At 45.0% G+C, this 22,428-nt stretch overlaps 2 protein-coding genes and 1 pseudogene across 2 annotated transcripts in view; 1 reads left to right on the top strand and 2 right to left on the bottom strand.

Moving 5' to 3' along the window:
* Positions 1 to 22,428, top strand: part of h2ac14 (H2A clustered histone 14) — a 1,193,713-nt gene that overhangs the window by 1,011,170 nt on the left and 160,115 nt on the right.
* On the bottom strand, positions 1,171 to 11,974 carry LOC101731227 (oocyte zinc finger protein XlCOF7.1-like). Its single transcript, XM_031893010.1, has 5 exons — positions 11,858 to 11,974; positions 11,610 to 11,747; positions 11,380 to 11,512; positions 3,394 to 3,795; positions 1,171 to 3,225 (listed from the first exon to the last, which is right to left on the bottom strand). Exons 1-5 carry the CDS (start codon positions 11,972 to 11,974, stop codon positions 2,024 to 2,026), a joined length of 1,992 nt encoding a protein of 663 aa, XP_031748870.1. The 3' UTR covers positions 1,171 to 2,023.
* Positions 16,136 to 17,733, bottom strand: LOC116407625 (annotated as a pseudogene).

Below are 22,428 nucleotides of genomic sequence, written 5' to 3'. Positions count from 1 at the left end.
CTTTTTTTCAGGAAAGCTTAGGCTTCCCTACTTCCAACCCTAACCCCAAGTTTCAACACCAACTTCCAACCCCAAGATCCAACCCCAAGCTTAGACTCGCAAACATCATTAACACCCATGAGCCCCTCCCTTTGGTACCAAACTTTTCGCCTTTACCTATAACCCTGTATACCCAACACTAACTCCGTAAGTCTGAAAACTAACTTCCAACCCCAAGTTTTAACACCAACTTCCAACCCTAACCCCAAGTTTCAACACCAACTTCTAACTCTAACCCCTACTTCCAACCCTAACCCCAACCCTAACCATAACCCCAAGTTTCAACACCAACTTCTAACCCTAACCCCTACTTCCAACCCTAACCCCAACTTCCAACCTTAACCCCAACCCTAACCCCAAGTTTCAACACCAACTTCTAACCCCAAGTTTCAACACCAACTTCCAACCCCAAGATCCAACCCCAAGCTTAGACTCGCAAACATCCTTAACACCCATGAGCCCCTCCCTTTGGTACCAAGATACCAAACTTTTCACCTTTACCTATAACCCTAATACACTAACCCTAACCTGGAAGCTTAGGAAAGGCCCCTAAAGTGAAACAGTGCAAAATGTTAAAAAACTGTCTGGCAATACAAGTTCCGCTTTAATCAAAATGGCTGGCAGTGAAAGGCTAAAAGACTCCCCTTTCCCTCCTTCCCCTCTCTAGCGCCCCCTACCTTTCCCTCACAGAATCATCAGCATTAAATTCTTCCCCCATTGATCAGGTCTCTGAGACCATATTTTCCTGCTGGAGGAGGAAGCTGGATCCTGGGTAGATAACTTACTTTGCTGCAAGTCCCCAGGGATCTATGATACCAGTCTGTTTCTGTTGGCTTTGCGCTGTTAGTTTGGAAGGAGGGAAAGGGGAGTCTTTAAGGCCGGGGCTGATAAAGTGCAGGCAAGTACAGGGTGACAGGGGCAAAGATCCAGGGGCAGGAAGGAGTGCAGGGCAGAGAGGGCACAGGATCTCCATATATGTGTTAGCAATAAAGGTTTTCTGTGATCTAAGGGGCCCATTAAAGCTCCACGACAGTATCACGGGGCCACAAGTGTTTTATCTTTTTCTGCTCTATGGCTCCCATGGTACAACATTCTGCTACTGGCTAATAATAAAAAAACATATATTCAATCTCTTATTAACAAGCATGAAAAACAAATTTAAATTGCACCAATAAATCAGTCTGACACGTCTCATGAAAAAAGGCTTTTCACAAAACTGATTTAATGTAAAGAGACCCTTTATAGGATAATGGTGTAACCCCCTTTCCTTTCATCTCAACAAATGCCCCATTGGAAATGACATTGGGTTAATAATGACAAGATGATGTTATAGGCTTTATATTTACCCAGTAAGAGCCTATGTACCCGGCAAGTCATTCCCAGCTGGGTATATCCCCATTATGTTACCTACTGTGTGAGCATTAGGGAACAGCATCTGCCCAAGTGATACCCTGGGGGGCTCGTACCCCTTGGAATATGTCCCTTCTTGTTCAATAAAACCCAGAATATTATCTGTTGGTGGGAGGGGAGATATATCCCAGAGGGCTCCTCAGTTCCCAATGCAGAGCCAGTGCCGTGGGAAGGTACTTATGGTGCATTCTGCTTTGGTGCCCCCCAGAATTGCCCAGTGTCCATCAGGTGACTGCAAACTGTTGGTCTAAGGCAGTGACAAATAAGATTTACTACCAAAAAAAGCCCCCCTGTAAGCCGACAGTGTGTGCAGAGGCTGCCTAATAGCCAATCTTACCCCTTATTTGGCTCCTCCATGAACTTTTATGATGCTTGTGTTGCTTTACAAGTCTTTATACTTTTGACTCATGAGTAAAAAAGGTTGGGGACCCCTCGTCTAAGGGTTCTCTTAAAGAAACATTTTATGGTGGACATAAGAATATTTACCTGATGCCTCATTTGTAAAACAAGTTTACAGTTTCTCTCATGTGTGAAAGAGTATTTTTAGACTACTGTTCCATACAAATAATTTCCCTCATTCAGAACAAGAAAATGGTTTCTCCCCTGTGTGAGTCCATTGATGACGATCAAGGTTAGATTGATTTATAAAACGTTTCCCACATTCACAAGAAAATGTTGCCTCCCCTGTGTGGCTTCTCTGATGATTTTTAAGGTTAAATTGGTTTGAAAAACATTTCCCACATTCAGAACAAGAAAATGGTTTCTCCCCTGTGTGAATTCTCTGATGACGATCACGGTGAAATCGATTTGAAAAACATTTGCCACATTCAGAACAAGAAAATGGTTTCTCTCCTGTGTGAATTCTCTGATGACGATCACGGTGAGATTGGTTAGAAAAACATTTCCCACATTCAGAACAAGAGAATGGTTTCTCCCCTGTGTGAGTCCTTTGATGACGAGCAAGGTGTGAAAGGTTTAAAAAACATTTCCCACATTCAGAACAAGACAATGGTTTCTCTCCTGTGTGGGTTATTTGGTGGTTTTTAAGGTCAGATCGATTTGAAAAACATATCTCACATTCAGAACAAGAAAAAGGTTTCTCCCCTGTGTGGGTTCTATGATGAATTTTAAGGAGTGATTTACTTGACAAACATTTCCCACATTCAGAACAAGAAAATGGTTTCTCTCCTGTGTGAATTCTCTGATGACGATCACGGTGAGATACGTTTGAAAAACATTTCCCACATTCAGAACAAGAGAATGGTTTCTCCCCTGTGTGAGTCCTTTGATGACAAGCAAGGTGTGAAGGGCTTAAAAAACATTTCCCACATTCAGAACAAGAAAATGGTTTCTCCCCTGTGTGGGTTCTTTGATGACGATCAAGGTCAGATCGCTTTGAAAAACATTTCCCACATTCAAAACAAAAAAAAGGTTTCTCCCCTGTGTGAGTTCTTTGATGATGATCAAGGTCAGATCGCATTGAAAAACATTTCCCACATTCAGAACAAGAAAAAGGTTTCTCCCCTGTGTGGGTTCTTTGATGACGATCAAGGTCAGATCGCTTTGAAAAACATTTCCCACATTCAGAACAAGAAAAAGGTTTCTCCCCTGTGTGAATTCTCTGATGAAGATGAAGGTCAGATCGATTTGTAAAACATTTGCCACATTCAGAACAAGAAAATGGTTTCTCTCCTGTGTGGATTATTTGATGGCGTTTAAGGTCAGATTTGTTTGCAAAACATTTCCCACATTCAGAACAAGAGAATGGTTTCTCCCCTGTGTGAGTCTTCTGATGACGAGCAAGGCGTGAATGGTCTAAAAAACATTTCCCACATTCAGAACAAGAAAAAGGTTTCTCCCCTGTGTGGGTTACTTGATGGCGTTTAAGGTTGGATCGAATTGAAAAACATTTTCCAGAATTAGAAGACGAAAAGGGTTTTTTACTTTTGTGGGTTCTACAATGTTTATCATAGTTTCTCTTATAAGTAAATTGTTTCTGACACTCATTGCAGCTGTATTTCCTACATAATGTAGTTTTTGTTGTGTGAGATTTATGTGGAGATTGGAGGGAATTTTTATTACCCTCCATTTTTAAACTATTCAGGCTGCACCCCATGATAGGAGTAGGTGTGTCTGTTCCCTGTATCTGTTCTGTAAGGGGATTAATGCTGCAATCTGATTGGTTTTCCTCTTCCCATGATGCCGGTTCCTCTTTAATCCCATTGGCCGGTGGGGGCTGTTCCGCTGGAGAAACATCAGGGTGTGTGAGATTCCCATCATTATTACAACATAAAGTTGCTTCCGTATGTGCTGTAACATCGCTCCCATCTTTATACTCACAGGCTGCTAAAGGGAAGGATAGAGACTGTTATTTATGGGGATCCCAGTGCAGATCTGGCAGTGGGATTAGTAAGGGCTCATGGGAAGGAGTGAGGGGGAGGGGGATACCGTTACCAGCTAAGGAGATCCCTCTGTTACAAGTAAAACAGGCTAATAGTAATCTTAGCGCTAACTCTCCGTTACGTAATATTAACATCAGGCAGTTCAAGAACCTACTGGGAATGATTCTCTGTTGTAATAACTAATAACACTGAACTCATCTCTAACACTTGTGTGTGTGGGGGGGGCATTTGGGGAACAGTGATCCCAACATGGTCCCTTTGGGATAATGCTGCAGAGACAGCTCTATAAGGGAGGAACTAAAACGCTGGATTTTAGCCGTGCAGACTGTGCCAGTATAAGGGCATCTCTGCAATGTGGCAGCTGGGAAAGGCTTTTCATAGGGTTAAACACAGAAGGAAAATGGAACATCTTTAAAATGTTGCTTAACAAGTATACAGGTCAGTATATTCCCCTTGTAAGCAAGGAGAGGCATCGCAAAGCAAAACCTTTATGGCTGAATAAAAGTGTTAGTGTCGGGGTTGGTAATGTTTAAACACGTAAGTTAGCTGGGGCAGCTGTAATTAGCAGATACATGGGAGCCAATAAAGCAGCAAAAACCTAAAGTAAAGAAGGAAAGTGGTATTGCAGCAAGGATAAATATGTATCCAAAATTATTTATTATATATGTAAAGAGCAAACTGAAGCAAGAAGGGGCGGGACCCTCATTATCACAGGGGGGTCAGTTGGTTGATGAGAACAGGGAAAAAGCAGAAATTCTAAACTGTGATTTTTTCTTCGTCTGCGCAACTGAGGAGCCGGCTAATGAAGGCTGCATTTTTAATAGCCCCAATTCTAGAAATATAACAAATGATGCACGGGTCCCTCAGGGGGGAATATAAAGAGAGTTGAACATGTAAAAGTAAACAAAAGTCCAAGACCGGACCGGATGGGATTTAGTGCACTAAATAAGCTTAGGTGCCATGGCGCCGAGAGACTGGCGAATTGCTAATGTGGTGCAGATTTTCACAAATGGACCCCGTACTCGGCCTGAAAACTATAGGCCTGTTAGTCTGATATCAGGGGTAGGAAAGCTTTTGGAAGGGGTAATAAGGGATAGGGTACTTGAATACATTGCTGTCACGGTCGGCACCCAATACCAGAGCTAGTGCCAAGCACCCTGGTCTCAGCTCGTGCTTCACCAGTAGCGTGACCGCCTTTGGCTTCGGGAGGAGCCCTCAGCTACTCGGATGCCACCTGGACTTAAACGAGAGGTGCAGAGCAGGAGTTCTGGCTAGCAATGGGGCACGACTGTAGAAAGTCAGTTTAGGCCAAAGATCACGGTACAAAATAGGGTTAACAAGGTCGTCGTCAGGCAGGCTAGGTCGGGGCGGGCAGCAATCAAGGATAGTCAGACAGGCAAGGGTCAAACCGGGTAATCAAAACAGCAGGATGAGACGAAATCGTAGTCAAGTACAAGCCGGGGTCAGATATGGATAATCAGAATAGTCAGGAGCAAAACCGGGTCAAAACACAGGAAGGCAACAAGGCAGGATACAGAAACGAAGTGTACAAGGCTCACAAAAGCACCAGGATCAAATCCTATCACGGGCACTGACAAAAGGCAAAAACCCCTTTAAATACTTTTAAATTTCGCGCCATTGCGCGCTGACGTCATCACGTCAGCGCGCATGCGCTTAACAACGCGGAAGTGCGCGCGCGCGCACACTAGGAAGGAACCGGCGCAGAGGAAAGACGGCGCGGCGGGCGTCCCCGCCGATGGTGGCGCGGCGGGCGTCCCCGCCGTGCCGGTAAGGCACGCTTCCTTACATTACCCCCCTCTCTAGGGGGGGCCACTGGACCCCCAGGCTTCTCAGGAAACCTAAAATGGAATTGCTTCCTAAGGCGGTCAGCCTTGATGTCATCAACTGAGACCCAGGAGTTCTCCTCAGGGCCGAAGCCTTTCCACCTGGTAAGATATTGTAACTTACCTCTCACCAGGCGGGAGTCAAGGAACTCCTGGATCTCATATTCAGGCTGACCTTCAATCAGCACCGGGGGAGGAACGGACAAATGACGAGTGTTAGCAGCAGGTTTAAGGAGAGAAACATGAAAAGTATTAGCAATCTTGAAATTAGGAGGTAACTGCAGACGGACAGAAGATGGGTTAACTATTGCAATGATGGGATATGGACCAATAAACCTGGGCCCCAGTTTGGGAGAGGGAACCTTTAACTTAATATTCTTGGTTGATAACCACACTAAATCCCCCACCTTGTACTGGGGAGCATCCCTACGGGATTTGTCAGCAGCTTTTTTCTGGGCTAGGGAAGCTGCAGATAGTGACTCATGAACTAGCGACCAAATTTCGGAAAACCTTAAGACAGAGGAATTGGCAGAAGGTACGGGGGAATTAGAGCCAGAAAAAGAAAATGCTTTGGGGTGTAACCCATAAACGACAAAGAAAGGAGACCTCCCTGAGGAGGAATGGGTAGCATTATTGTATGCAAATTCTGCCCAGGGAAGTAGTTCAGACCATGTGGACTGATTATCGGATACATAGCACCTGAGATACTGCTCAAGGGACTGGTTCACCCTTTCGGTTTGACCGTTAGTTTGGGGGTGGTAGGCAGAGGAAAAGGATAATTCCGTCCCAACTAAAGAACAGAAAGCACGCCAAAATCTTGACACAAACTGAACTCCCCTGTCAGAAACAATATTCACTGGAAACCCATGAAACTTAAAAATATGAGTAATGAATAAATCAGCCAGGGTTTTAGCAGAAGGGAGGTGTGGGAGAGGAATAAAATGAGCCATTTTACTAAATCTATCGACCACCACCCAAATTACTGTTTTACCCTGAGAGGGGGGTAACTCCACAATAAAATCCATAGAGATGTGGGACCAAGGCTTCATTGGAATGGGTAAGGGATTTAACAGACCCTGGGGCTGCTGATGAGATGATTTAGACCTCTGACAAATTGGACAGGAATTGATGAAAGTTCTAGCATCCTGCTTGAAGGATGGCCACCAAATATGGCGGGACAATAAAGAAATGGTTTTTGCAACTCCTGGATGGCCTGCCATTTTAGAATCATGAACCTCTCTTAATACTTGTTCCCTAAACTCCTCAGGGACAAACCATTTACCAGATGGGGTTTCAATAGGAGCAGAAGATTGTAACGGGGACAATAAGAAAGAAAGGTCAGATTCCAAAGTTGCAATAATTAGCTCCCTGGGAATGATGGGAGTACACTCACTCGAGTCGGAGGAAACAGAATTGAAACTCCTAGAGAGTGCATCTGCCTTAGTATTCTTTGACCCGGGCTTAAAAGTTAAAAAAAAATTGAACCTTGAAAAGAATAAAGCCCACCTGGCTTGCCTTGGGTTCAGGCGCTTAGCGGATTCAATATAAAGTAAATTTTTATGGTCGGTATAGACCGTAACTAAATGTTTAGCCCCCTCTAGGAGATGACGCCATTCCTCGAAGGCCAATTTCACGGCCAACAGTTCCCTGTTCCCTATGTCGTAATTGACCTCTGCAGGTGAAAACTTTCTAGAAAAAAAAGCACAGGGATGCATCTTATTGGTTATTGGGTGTCTTTGGGAAAGGACTGCCCCAGCTCCTACCTCAGAGGCATCTACCTCTACAAAGAAAGGGAGAGCGGAATCGGGAGATCGCAGGATAGGGGCAGAACTAAACTCTTTTTTGAGGGTTTCAAATGCTTGTACAGCCTCAGAAGGCCATATACTGGGATCAGCGCCCTTCTTGGTTAGATTCGTGATGGGAGCTACAATTAGAGAAAAATTCTTAATGAATTGACGATAATAATTGGCAAAACCAAGAAACCTTTGTATTGCGCGTAACGAAAAGGGTTGGGCCCAATCTAGGACAGCTCTCACTTTGCCTGGATCCATCTCTAGACCCTTGCCGGAAATAATAAAACCCAAAAACTGGACAGTAGAGACTTCAAAGGTACATTTCTCTAGTTTTGCATACAGGTTGTTCTCCCTTAGTCTTTTTAAGACCTCACACACATGTTTACGATGTTCATTTAGATTAGAAGAGAAAATAAGAATATCGTCAAGGTAGACCACTACGAATACCCCCAGCAGGTCACGAAAGATGTCGTTGACAAATTCTTGAAAAACTGCGGGGGCGTTACAGAGCCCAAAGGGCATTACTAAATACTCGTAGTGGCCGTCCCTGGTGTTAAAAGCAGTTTTCCACTCATCCCCCTCCCTAATACGGATGAGATTGTATGCGCCTCTAAGATCAAGCTTGGTATAGATCTTGGCAGCTTTGACCTGATCAAATAACTCAGAAATTAGAGGAAGAGGGTAGCGATTTTTAATAGTGACCTTGTTTAAACCCCTGTAATCTATACAAGGACGGAGACCTCCATCCTTCTTACCCACAAAGAAAAACCCAGCCCCTGCAGGAGAATTAGAAGGCCGGATAAAACCTCTTTCGAGGTTTTCCTGGATATATTCCTTCATGGACTGGGACTCAGGTAGGGAAAGAGGGTATGTACGACCACGAGGAGGAGAGGAACCTGGAACCAGATCAATGGGACAGTCATACTGTCTGTGTGGGGGTAAGGTTTCGGCCGCCTTTTTGGAAAAGACATCGGCATAAGCCGAATAGGCTGCAGGTAACCCCTCAAGTGAGGTGGCTGCTATAGTTGAGGGAATACAAATACCCCTACAACAAGAACCCCATTGAGACACCTCCCCCGTAACCCAGTTAATCTGGGGGTTATGAACCTGGAGCCAGGGTAAACCCAAAATGAGTGGGGAAGAGGCACCTTCAATAAGAAAAAGGACTATCTCTTCAACATGGAAATTGTTCACACATAAGGATAAGGATACAGTTTTCTTATCTACTATACCAGACCCTAAAGGTCTTTTGTCCACCGTAAATAACCTCATGGGAACACTTAGAGGGACCACAGGAATGCCATGTTTAGCAGCGAATGTGGCCTCAATAAAGTTACCCTCTGCCCCAGAGTCCACGAAAGCAGACAAGTTAACAGAGTCCGTAGGCCAGGACAGTTTGACCGGTAGCTGCACTTTAGAGGCAAATTGGGGAGAGGAAACGCCTGCACCCAAATGAAGCTCCCCTTCTTCATTTAGGCTTGGGCGTTTCCCGGCCTCTTGGTGCATTGTTTGAGAAAATGACCCTTGTCCCCACAATATATACATAACCCAAGGGTCCGCCTGCGTGTCTTTTCCTCAGGAGAGAGATGGAATAGGCCTAGTTGCATAGGCTCCTCCTGAGGTGGAGACACCGGGGAAGCCGAAGACTTAACATTGGTCACTAAGTCAGGTCTCCCATAAGTAACCCCAGAGAAAGCAGTATGGCCCCTTTCGCTCCTTCTCTCCCTTTGTCTCCTATCGATCTGGATGGCTAGGGCCATGAGATCATCCAGACTGGACGACAAGGGGTAATTAACCAGGCTATCTTTAATAGAGTCGGATAGCCCGATACGGAACTGACTGCGCAGGGCCGCATCGTTCCACTCAGTCTCTCCTGCCCACCGGCGGAACTCTGTGCAATACACCTCTGCATCCCGTCTCCCTTGGCGCAGTTTACGAATCGCCGAATCGGCTGATGATGCACGATCCGGGTCATCGTAAAGAAGTGCCATAGTATCAAAGAATACTTCAAGGGAAGAACGAGCAGGATCGGAAGGAGGCAGTCTAAGGGCCCAAACCTGGGGATCCCCCACTAGAAGGGTCATCACAAATCTTACTTTTTCCACATCAGAAGGGAAAGAATGAGGGAAAAAGCTAAGATATAATTTACATGCCTCTTTGAAGACGAAAAATTTGGACCTGTCCCCAGAGAATTTCTCAGGAAATGCAATTTTAGGCTCCTGGGGCCTATAGGTGTTACTTCCCATAGCAGATGCCCCCACAGAAGGGGAAAAACTAGGAACAGGCTGCTGCTGCGGAGATTGCGAAGTCTCCAGCTGGCGGGTTAGGTTGTGAAAACCCTGCAGGAGATAATTCTGCTTTTGCTCCTGATCCTCCAAACGCTGTAGCAGGGCAGTAAGAAGCGCTTCAGTAGTAGCAGATGGAGTGGGGGAAGCAGCAGCGGACTCAACGTGATCTTGGTCCTCCATGGCCCGTGATAATGTCACGGTCGGCACCCAATACCAGAGCTAGTGCCAAGCACCCTGGTCTCAGCTCGTGCTTCACCAGTAGCGTGACCGCCTTTGGCTTCGGGAGGAGCCCTCAGCTACTCGGATGCCACCTGGACTTAAACGAGAGGTGCAGAGCAGGAGTTCTGGCTAGCAATGGGGCACGACTGTAGAAAGTCAGTTTAGGCCAAAGATCACGGTACAAAATAGGGTTAACAAGGTCGTCGTCAGGCAGGCTAGGTCGGGGCGGGCAGCAATCAAGGATAGTCAGACAGGCAAGGGTCAAACCGGGTAATCAAAACAGCAGGATGAGACGAAATCGTAGTCAAGTACAAGCCGGGGTCAGATATGGATAATCAGAATAGTCAGGAGCAAAACCGGGTCAAAACACAGGAAGGCAACAAGGCAGGATACAGAAACGAAGTGTACAAGGCTCACAAAAGCACCAGGATCAAATCCTATCACGGGCACTGACAAAAGGCAAAAACCCCTTTAAATACTTTTAAATTTCGCGCCATTGCGCGCTGACGTCATCACGTCAGCGCGCATGCGCTTAACAACGCGGAAGTGCGCGCGCGCGCACACTAGGAAGGAACCGGCGCAGAGGAAAGACGGCGCGGCGGGCGTCCCCGCCGATGGTGGCGCGGCGGGCGTCCCCGCCGTGCCGGTAAGGCACGCTTCCTTACAATTGCAAATCCCAATACTATAAGTTTCTGCTGGTATGGGTTTTATGGGTAACTGATCTTGCCAGACTTATTTTATTGCCTTCTATGAGGAGGTGAGCAGGAACCTCGATGCTGGAATGGCAGTGGATGGGATATACTTGGACTTTGCTAAAGCACTACAGTAATTAATCAGCCCAAGCCAACCACAGCCCCCTAGCAGGGAAGATCTGTGCCCCCAAAGATGCCCCCAGTAGCTCCCCATCTCCTTTTCTGCTGATTCCCAGTACATGCTCTGTGCTGCTGTCAGTTACTGAGCTTAGGGGCCGACTCACAATATACTGTATATATAGATTATACATGTAACAGTATAAGGCTGATTAGCCATTTGGAGTCACATAACATGGCAGCTCTGAAACAAGTGCAATTATCATCAGAATTCGCTAATCAGACTCGTAGCATCAGTTTATGACAGTCCAGCCTCATTTCCTGCTTCCCAACAGCTGCTCAGAGCCCACTGAGCATGTGCACTGCCCCCGACAGCCCTAACAGAATCCAAGATGGGGAGCTCCTGTGACAACTGTAACGACCTATATCATTACTACTACAGAGATGCAGCCACAAGCTCAATTTCCTGATGGCTGCGCCCTCCAAACACAGGTGGGAGTGGTTAAGAAAAAGCTTCTAAAAACACCTGATATCCTACAGTGTATGCTCTGTATATGATAGAAACCATTACTCACCCAGTGGGCGGAGCTGCTGGGGCTCCTCCTCCTCCTCCTTTATCCCTTCCCTGTAAAGGGCCTTGTTTCCTTTTATATACTCCCACTCCTCCAAGGAAAAATAGATGGAAACATCCTCACACCTTATGGCAACCTGGCACACACAATGTTACAGTCATCCCCCAGCCAGAGAAAGGGATTATCATACACTGTTACTAAACAATAAGGGGGGATTGGGGGGCCGCACCCACCTCTCCAGTCAGCAGCTGGATGATGTTGGAGATGAGTTCCAGGATCTTCTTGTCATTTTCCTTCTGTATGACGGAGCCAGGGGCATGCAGGGCCCCCAAACCCACAGTTGGGCTCTTCTTCTTAGGGATGACGTAGCCCTATGTATTGAGAGGGAGAGAGAATGATGAGTGTGTAACGCAGCAGAGAGACCCCCTTTGTACAGACAGACAGTCTCTTCTCACTGTGCCACTCACAGTGCCCCCCTCACCTCTCCAGTCAGCAGATAGATAATCTCCAGTGTGAGATTCAGGATTCTCTCCTTCCGCTCCTCATTTTTATCCTTCTTCCCCATCACTGGGTCACTCGCTTCCTCCCACATTCCCATTGGCTCCTTGTGGGAGGGAGGGGCCTGGAAGTGGAATTAAGCACTTACACATTTCTATAGGGGATTATTCCCAGCAATATCCCCCAAAACAATTCCAAGCAGGGAATAGAATAACTAGTCTAGCCATGGGCTGAACTACCAATCCCACAATCCCCTGTTAAACTTCCCTCTAATGATGCAATGTCTGCCAATCAACACTTTCCCTTTCCTGCCAAGAATGGGCCCCTCAGTGCTTCCCCTCAGGCTGCAGGGGGGCCTTGGTACCAAATGGGAGAGGAATTCACTTATGGTGGGTGGGTTGGGCTTGGAGCTGCCACAGAAACTGCACTGACTCAGTAGCAAAGTGTCCCTGGGAATCAGCTCATGTGTTGGGAACAACAAGGTAACACTGCTCCTTTAGTGCCACCATTAGTGCAGCCCCGCTCCCTTACTCACCTCTTTCCCACACTGCTCTGCTGCCTGTAGCTGTGAGGGAGGGAACTGAGGAGCTGGGACACTCACTCATTGGCTGGGAGGGGAATGTGGGCGGGACAGAGAGCGGCAGAGAAGAATGATTGGGTCAGTGAGCACAAGGGCGGGAGAATGAGTTAGGGACAGAGGGAAAACTCACAGACTGCAGAGTTAGGGACAGAGGGAAAACTCACAGACTGCAGAGTTAGGGACAGAGGGAAAACTCACAGACTGCAGAGTTAGGGACAGAGGGAAAACTCACAGACTGCAGAGTTAGGGACAGAGGGAAAACTCACAGACTGCAGAGTTAGGGACAGAGGGAAAACTCACAGACTGCAGAGTTAGGGACAGAGGGAAAACTCACAGACTGCAGAGTTAGGGACAGAGGGAAAACTCACAGACTGCAGAGTTAGGGACAGAGGGAAAACTCACAGACTGCAGAGTTAGGGACAGAGGGAAAACTCACAGACTGCAGAGTTAGGGACAGAGGGAAAACTCACAGACTGCAGAGTTAGGGACAGAGGGAAAACTCACAGACTGCAGAGTTAGGGACAGAGGGAAAACTCACAGACTGCAGAGTTAGGGACAGAGGGAAAACTCACAGACTGCAGAGTTAGTATGCAACAAGAAAAAAAAGACACAGTTTTCTGGCACACCTGTATAGTTCTAAAATATAACCTTTAATTTAATTCATCGGCTAAAACCTTAGTTAAAATAAATAGAGAAAAAGAAGGAAAGATTTAAAATATAAAGGAACACACCCTAGATCTGTAAAATATACTGGGCTCCAATACTTACCCAGTGATTGGCAACTTTGTTGCTTAATTACCAATGTTGCTCTCACATATCACAATATCTATTTCAAGAAACATATGTAGCAATTGTTGGAAATCCTTATTCCTCTCACTTATGACTTGCAGAGGGCTTTTAGTGAAACTGGGCATGATCTTTGGGTAAGTATTATTGTGAATTGTTTAAGCCTGATTTTTATAATTTCAAATAAAGGTACATACCCCAATGTGTCTCATTTATTTATTTATTGTTTATCGTTTTACTTAGATCATGATTGACAGTGTTTCATGCTGTTCTTACTTGTCTGCCCATTGCTCACAGTATGGTTGCAGTTTAACTAAACCCCATTAGTTGCCAATAAATCAATTATATGCCGTATTTTTCGGCTTGTTAATGTAACCCTTAATGTTGTATATATAAGCAAGATCTTTATTGACTCTACTGGATCCTTCGTACTGGAACTTATGGTAAGTATATAGTGATACATTCATTCCTTAGAACAGCATTTATACATTTTACTGTTCCACTGAGGATCACAAAACTTATTTGACCTTCGGACTGGCAGCTCCACAACCATTACATTACGACTAATGTCGATAGTTATCAGAAGAGTTTGCAACCATCATAATATAGCGATCATTCACAACGGCTGGGAGAGAAATTTTTTTCTCAATGTATGTTTTACCAATTCCTTATTTCACATAATCTCCCCCCCTCCTGAATAGATCAATCACGCAAACAATGTTTCAATACAAAGGAGTCATTTTAACGAAGAATTATGCAAATACATTTCCTATAAGGAATTATTGGAGTATTAGGGAGTTTTAACACCTCCGTACTTGGAGGTAATGAAAAATGGATTGTGCTGTTTTCGTAAGCAGTTCTATTATCCTAATCCCTGTACTCGTTATCGTAATGTTCCCTCTGCACAGGGAAATCTCAATTACTTCGACAATCTGACTTCAGACATACGATAAACCTTAGAGTATTAGCCAGGGAAAGTTATACTTGCTTCCACGATACTGGGTATGCACAGTTAACAATTACCCTTTGTGAACTCCCGGACCGGAATAGTACCTGTGCCTACTACCTCAAGTTCAATACCTCGGCATCAGGTCTACCCGTCAACACCGGCCCAATAACTGCATCGCTGCTCGCGGTCAGTACATCGGGTTTACTCAATTGCCTACTACAAATCCAGAAGCGGGATACCTGTGCCTGCCACCTCAGGTTGTCTACCTCAGCAACAGGTTAACCCCTCAGCAGTAACCCATCACTATCGCCGTTACTTCCGGTAAATACCCTCCCAAATAATTTCTGTTATTCCACACACCGCGACTACGAGATGGAGCCTGTGCCTACTATTCCCAATCAGTACCTCGGCATCAGGTTAACGTTAATTAACTAAATACGCAAATTACACTGATCGCCTCTGTCAGGTTAGCTACCCCCCAATATCAGGTTTCCACATTACGAGGTCTACTGTGCCTACTACTCAATTTCTATTACCTCGGCACAGAAATAAACAGACCTAGGGTGTAAATGCCAAAACCTGTACCTACTATTACCACTCAGTTCCTCGGTATCCAGTTACCGTTATTAGCTTAAATACACAAATACTCCCCTTTCCCCTTCCCCTCTCTAGCGCCCCTAACTTTCCCTCACAGAATCATCAGCATTAAATTACTGTCCCCATTATCAATCTCTGAGACCATAAATTCCAGCTGGAGGAGGAAGCTGGATCTGCGTAGATAAGCTTACTTTGCTGCAGAGTTAGGGACAGGGATCTATGATACCAGTCTGTTTCTGTTGGCTTTGCGCTGTTAGTTTGGAAGGAGGGAAAGGGGAGTCTTTAAGTTAGGGCTGATAAAGTGCAGGCAAGTACAGGGTGACAGGGGAAAGATCCAGGGGCAGGAAGGAGTGCAGGGAGAGAGGGCACAGATCTCCATATATGTGTGAGCACCATAAAGGTTTTCTGTGATCCTACAGGGGCCCAATTAAGCTCCACGACAGTATCACGGGGCCACAAGTGTTTTTATCTTTTTCTGCTCTATGGCCTCCCATGGTACAGAAATTTTCTGCTACTGGCTAATAATAAAAAAACATATATTCAATCTCTTATTAACAAGCATGAAAAACAAATTTAAATTGCACCAATAAATCAGTCTGACACGTCTCATGAAAAAAGGCTTTTCACAAAACTGATTTAATGTAAAGAGACCCTTTATAGGATAATGGTGTAACCCCTTTCCTTTCATCTCAACAAATGCCCCATTGGAAATGACATTGGGTTAATAATGACAAGATGATGTTATAGGCTTTATATTTACCCAGTAAGCAGCCTATGTACCCGGCAAGTCATTCCCAGCTGGGTATATCCCCATTATGTTACCTTACTGTGTGAGCATTAGGGAACAGCATCTGCCCAAGTGATACCCTGGGGGGCTCGTACCCCTTGGAATATGTCCCTTCTTGTTCAATAAAACCCAGAATATTATCTGTTGGTGGGAGGGGAGATATATCCCAGAGGGCTCCTCAGTTCCCAATGCAGAGCCAGTGCCGTGGGAAGGTACTTATGGTGCATTCTGCTTTGGTGCCCCCCAGAATTGCCCAGTGTCCATCAGGTGACTGCAAACTGTTGGTCTAAGGCAGTGACAAATAAGATTTACTACCAAAAAAAGCCCCCCTGTAAGCCGACAGTGTGTGCAGAGGCTGCCTAATAGCCAATCTTACCCCTTATTTGGCTCCTCCATGAACTTTTATGATGCTTGTGTTGCTTTACAAGTCTTTATACTTTTGACTCATGAGTAAAAAAGGTTGGGGACCCCTCGTCTAAGGGTTCTCTTAAAGAAACATTTTATGGTGGACATAAGAATATTTACCTGATGCCTCATTTGTAAAACAAGTTTACAGTTTCTCTCATGTGTGAAAGAGTATTTTTAGAACTACTGTTCCATACAAATAATTTCCCTCATTCAGAACAAGAAAATGGTTCTCCCCTGTGTGAGTCCATTGATGACGATCAAGGTTAGATTGATTTATAAAACGTTTCCCACATTCACAAGAAAATGTTGCCTCCCCTGTGTGGCTTCTCTGATGATTTTTAAGGTTAAATTGGTTTGAAAAACATTTCCCACATTCAGAACAAGAAAATGGTTTCTCCCCTGTGTGAATTCTCTGATGACGATCACGGTGAAATCGATTTGAAAAACATTTGCCACATTCAGAACAAGAAAATGGTTTCTCTCCTGTGTGAATTCTCTGATGACGATCACGGTGAGATTGGTTAGAAAACATTTCCCACATTCAGAACAAGAGAATGGTTTCTCCCCTGTGTGAGTCCTTTGATGACGAGCAAGGTGTGAAAGGTTTAAAAAACATTTCCCACATTCAGAACAAGACAATGGTTTCTCTCCTGTGTGGGTTATTTGGTGGTTTTTTAAGGTCAGATCGATTTGAAAAACATATCTCACATTCAGAACAAGAAAAAGGTTTCTCCCCTGTGTGGGTTCTATGATGAATTTTAAGGAGTGATTTACTTGACAAACATTTCCCACATTCAGAACAAGAAAATGGTTTCTCTCCTGTGTGAATTCTCTGATGACGATCACGGTGAGATACGTTTGAAAAACATTTCCCACATTCAGAACAAGAGAATGGTTTCTCCCCTGTGTGAGTCCTTTGATGACAAGCAAGGTGTGAAGGGCTTAAAAAACATTTCCCACATTCAGAACAAGAAAATGGTTTCTCCCCTGTGTGGGTTCTTTGATGACGATCAAGGTCAGATCGCTTTGAAAAACATTTCCCACATTCAAAACAAAAAAAAGGTTTCTCCCCTGTGTGAGTTCTTTGATGATGATCAAGGTCAGATCGCATTGAAAAATTTCCCACATTCAGAACAAGAAAAAGGTTTCTCCCCTGTGTGGGTTCTTTGATGACGATCAAGGTCAGATCGCTTTGAAAAACATTTCCCACATTCAGAACAAGAAAAAGGTTTCTCCCCTGTGTGAATTCTCTGATGAAGATGAAAGGTCAGATCGATTTGTAAAACATTTGCCACATTCAGAACAAGAAAATGGTTTCTCTCCTGTGGTGGATTATTTGATGGCGTTTAAGGTCAGATTTGTTTGCAAAAACATTTCCCACATTCAGAACAAGAGAATGGTTTCTCCCCTGTGTGAGTCTTCTGATGACGAGCAAGGCGTGAATGGTCTAAAAAACATTTCCCACATTCAGAACAAGAAAAAGGTTTCTCCCCTGTGTGGGTTACTTGATGGCGTTTTAAGGTTGGATCGAATTGAAAAACATTTTCCCAGAATTAGAAGACGAAAAGGGTTTTTTACTTTTTGTGGGTTCTACAATGTTTATCAATAGTTTTCTCTTATAAGTAAATTGTTTCTGACACTCATTGCAGCTGTATTTCTACATAATGTAGTTTTTGTTGTGTGAGATTATGTGGAGATTGGAGGGAATTTTTTATTACCCTCCATTTTTAAACTATTCAGGCTGCACCCCATGATAGGAGTAGGTGTGTCTGTTCCCTGTATCTGTTCTGTAAAGGGGATTAATGCTGCAATCTGATTGGTTTTCCTCTTCCCATGATGCGGTTCCTCTTTTAATCCCATTGGCCGGTGGGGGCTGTTCCGCTGGAGAAACATCAGGGTGTGTGAGATTCCCATCATTATTACAACATAAAGTTGCTTCCGTATGTGCTGTAAACATCGCTCCCATCTTTATACTCACAGGCTGCTAAAGGGAAGGATAGAGACTGTTATTTATGGGGATCCCAGTGCAGATCTGGCAGTGGGATTAGTAAGGGCTCATGGAAGGAGTGAGGGGGAGGGGGATACCGTTACCAGCTAAGGAGATCCCTCTGTTACAAGTAAAACAGGCTAATAGTAATCTTAGCGCTAACTCTCCGTTACGTAATATTACATCAGGCAGTTCAAGAACCTACTGGGAATGATTCTCTGTTGTAATAACTAATAACACTGAACTCATCTCTAACACTTGTGTGTGTGGGGGGGGGCATTTGGGGAACAGTGATCCCAACATGGTCCCTTTGGGATAATGCTGCAGAGACAGCTCTATAAGGGAGGAACTTAAAACGCTGGATTTTAGCCGTGCAGACTGTGCCAGTATAAGGGCATCTCTGCAATGTGGCAGCTGGGAAAGGCTTTTCATAGGGTTAAACACAGAAGGAAAATGGAACATCTTTAAAATGTTGCTTAACAAGTATACAGGTCAGTATATTCCCCTTGTAAGCAAGGAGAGGCATCGCAAAGCAAACCCTTTATGGCTGAATAAAAGTGTTAGTGTCGGGGTTGTAATGTTTTAAACACGTAAGTTAGCTGGGGCAGCTGTAATTAGCAGATACATGGGAGCCAATAAAGCAGCAAAAACCTAAAGTAAAGAAGGAAAGTGGTATTGCAGGCAAGGATAAATATGTATCCAAAATTATTTATTATATATGTAAAGAGCAAACTGAAGCAAGAAGGGGCGGGACCCTCATTATCACAGGGGGTCAGTTGGTTGATGAGAACAGGGAAAAAGCAGAAATTCTAAACTGTGATTTTTCTTCGTCTGCGCAACTGAGGAGCCGGCTAATGAAGGCTGCATTTTTAATAGCCCCAATTCTAGAAATATAACAAATGATGCACGGGTCCCTCAGGGGGGAATATAAAGAGAGTTGAACATGTAAAAGTAAACAAAAGTCCAAGACCGGACCGGATGGGATTTAGTGCACTAAATAAGCTTAGGTGCCATGGCGCCGAGAGACTGGCGAATTGCTAATGTGGTGCAGATTTTCACAAATGGACCCCGTACTCGGCCTGAAAACTATAGGCCTGTTAGTCTGATATCAGGGGGTAGGAAAGCTTTTGGAAGGGGTAATAAGGGATAGGGTACTTGAATACATTGCTGTCACGGTCGGCACCCCAATACCAGAGCTAGTGCCAAGCACCCTGGTCTCAGCTCGTGCTTCACCAGTAGCGTGACCGCCTTTGGCTTCGGGAGGAGCCCTCAGCTACTCGGATGCCACCTGGACTTAAACGAGAGGTGCAGAGCAGGGAGTTCTGGCTAGCAATGGGGCACGACTGTAGAAAGTCAGTTTAGGCCAAAGATCACGGTACAAAATAGGGTTAACAAGGTCGTCGTCAGGCAGGCTAGGTCGGGGCGGGCAGCAATCAAGGATAGTCAGACAGGCAAGGGTCAAACCGGGTAATCAAAACAGCAGGATGAGACGAAATCGTAGTCAAGTACAAGCCGGGGTCAGATATGGATAATCAGAATAGTCAGGAGCAAAACCGGGTCAAAACACAGGAAGGCAACAAGGCAGGATACAGAAAACGAAGTGTACAAGGCTCACAAAAGCACCAGGATCAAATCCTATCACGGGCACTGACAAAAGGCAAAAACCCCTTTAAATACTTTTAAATTTCGCCGCCATTGCGCGCTGACGTCATCACGTCAGCGCGCATGCGCTTAACAACGCGGAAGTGCGCGCCGCGCGCACACTAGGAAGGAACCGGCGCAGAGGAAAGACGGCGCGGCGGGCGTCCCCGCCGATGGTGGCGCGGCGGGCGTCCCCGCCGTGCCGGTAAGGCACGCTTCCTTACATTACCCCCCTCTCTAGGGGGGGCCACTGGACCCCAGGCTTCAGGAAACCTAAAATGGAATTGCTTCCTAAGGCGGTCAGCCTGATGTCATCAACTGAGACCCAGGAGTTCTCCTCAGGGCCGAAGCCTTTTCCACCTGGTAAGATATTGTAACTTACCTCTCACCAGGCGGGAGTCAAGGAACTCCTGGATCTCATATTCAGGCTGACCTTCAATCAGCACCGGGGGAGGAACGGACAAATGACGAGTGTTAGCAAGCAGGTTTAAGGAGAGAAACATGAAAAGTATTAGCAATCTTGAAATTAGGAGGTAACTGCAGACGGACAGAAGATGGGTTAACTATTGCAATGATGGGATATGGACCAATAAACCTGGGGCCCAGTTTGGGAGAGGGAACCTTTAACTTAATATTCTTGGTTGATAACCACACTAAATCCCCACCTTGTACTGGGGAGCATCCCTACGGGATTTGTCAGCAGCTTTTTTCTGGCTAGGGGAAGCTGCAGATAGTGACTCATGAACTAGCGACCAAATTTCGGAAAACCTTAAGACAGAGGAATATGGCAGAAGGACGGGGGAATTAGAGCCAGAAAAAGAAAATGCTTTGGGGTGTAACCCATAAACGACAAAGAAAAGGAGACCTCCCTGAGGAGGAATGGGTAGCATTATTGTATGCAAATTCTGCCCAGGGAAGTAGTTCAGACCATGTGGACTGATTATCGGATACATAGCACCTGAGATACTGCTCAAGGGACTGGTTCACCCTTTCGTTTGACCGTTAGTTTGGGGGTGGTAGGCAGAGGAAAAGGATAATTCCGTCCCAACTAAAGAACAGAAAGCACGCCAAAATCTTGACACAAACTGAACTCCCCTGTCAGAAACAATATTCACTGGAAACCCATGAAACTTAAAAATATGAGTAATGAATAAATCAGACCAGGGTTTTAGCAGAAGGGAGGTGTGGGAGAGGAATAAAATGAGCCATTTTACTAAATCTATCGACCACCACCCAAATTACTGTTTTACCCTGAGAGGGGGGTAACTCCACAATAAAATCCATAGAGATGTGGGACCAAGGCTTCATTGGAATGGGTAAGGGATTTAACAGACCCTGGGGCTGCTGATGAGATGATTTAGACCTCTGACAAATTGGACAGGAATTGATGAAAGTTCTAGCATCCTGCTTGAAGGATGGCCACCAAATATGGCGGACAATAAAGAAATGGTTTTTGCAACTCCTGGATGGCCTGCCATTTTAGAATCATGAACCTCTCTTAATACTTGTTCCCTAAACTCCTCAGGGACAAACCATTTACCAGATGGGGTTTCAATAGGAGCAGAAGATTGTAACGGGGACAATAAGAAAGAAAGGTCAGATTCCAAAGTTGCAATAATTAGCTCCCTGGGAATGATGGGAGTACACTCACTCGAGTCGGAAGGAAACAGAATTGAAACTCCTAGAGAGTGCATCTGCCTTAGTATTCTTTGACCCGGGCTTAAAAGTTAAAAAAAAATTGAACCTTGAAAAGAATAAAGCCCACCTGGCTTGCCTTGGGTTCAGGCGCTTAGCGGATTCAATATAAAGTAAATTTTTATGGTCGGTATAGACCGGTAACTAAATGTTTAGCCCCCTCTAGGAGATGACGCCATTCCTCGAAGGCCAATTTCACGGCCAACAGTTCCCTGTTCCCTATGTCGTAATTGACCTCTGCAGGTGAAAACTTTCTAGAAAAAAAAGCACAGGGATGCATCTTATTGGTTATTGGGTGTCTTTGGGAAAGGACTGCCCCAGCTCCTACCTCAGAGGCATCTACCTCTACAAAGAAAGGGAGAGCGGAATCGGGAGATCGCAGGATAGGGGCAGAACTAAACTCTTTTTTGAGGGTTTCAAATGCTTGTACAGCCTCAGAAGGCCATATACTGGGATCAGCGCCCTTCTTGGTTAGATTCGTGATGGGAGCTACAATTAGAGAAAAATTCTTAATGAATTGACGATAATAATTGGCAAAACCAAGAAACCTTTGTATTGCGCGTAACGAAAAGGGTTGGGCCCAATCTAGGACAGCTCTCACTTTGCCTGGATCCATCTCTAGACCCTTGCCGGAATAATAAAACCCAAAAACTGGACAGTAGAGACTTCAAAGGTACATTTCTCTAGTTTTGCATACAGGTTGTTCTCCCTTAGTCTTTTTAAGACCTCACACACATGTTTACGATGTTCATTAGATTAGAAGAGAAAATAAGAATATCGTCAAGGTAGACCACTACGAATACCCCCAGCAGGTCACGAAAGATGTCGTTGACAAATTCTTGAAAAACTGCGGGGGCGTTACAGAGCCCAAAGGGCATTACTAAATACTCGTAGTGGCCGTCCCTGGTGTTAAAAGCAGTTTTCCACTCATCCCCCTCCCTAATACGGATGAGATTGTATGCGCCTCTAAGATCAAGCTTGGTATAGATCTTGGCAGCTTTGACCTGATCAAATAACTCAGAAATTAGAGGAAGAGGGTAAGCGATTTTTAATAGTGACCTTGTTTAAACCCCTGTAATCTATACAAGGACGGAGACCTCCATCCTTCTTACCCACAAAGAAAA

The sequence above is a fragment of the Xenopus tropicalis genome, chromosome 9, assembly GCF_000004195.4.
Source record: "Xenopus tropicalis strain Nigerian chromosome 9, UCB_Xtro_10.0, whole genome shotgun sequence".
NCBI classification, from domain to species: domain Eukaryota; kingdom Metazoa; phylum Chordata; class Amphibia; order Anura; family Pipidae; genus Xenopus; species Xenopus tropicalis.
This window is presented reverse-complemented; position numbering and strand designations above follow the sequence as displayed.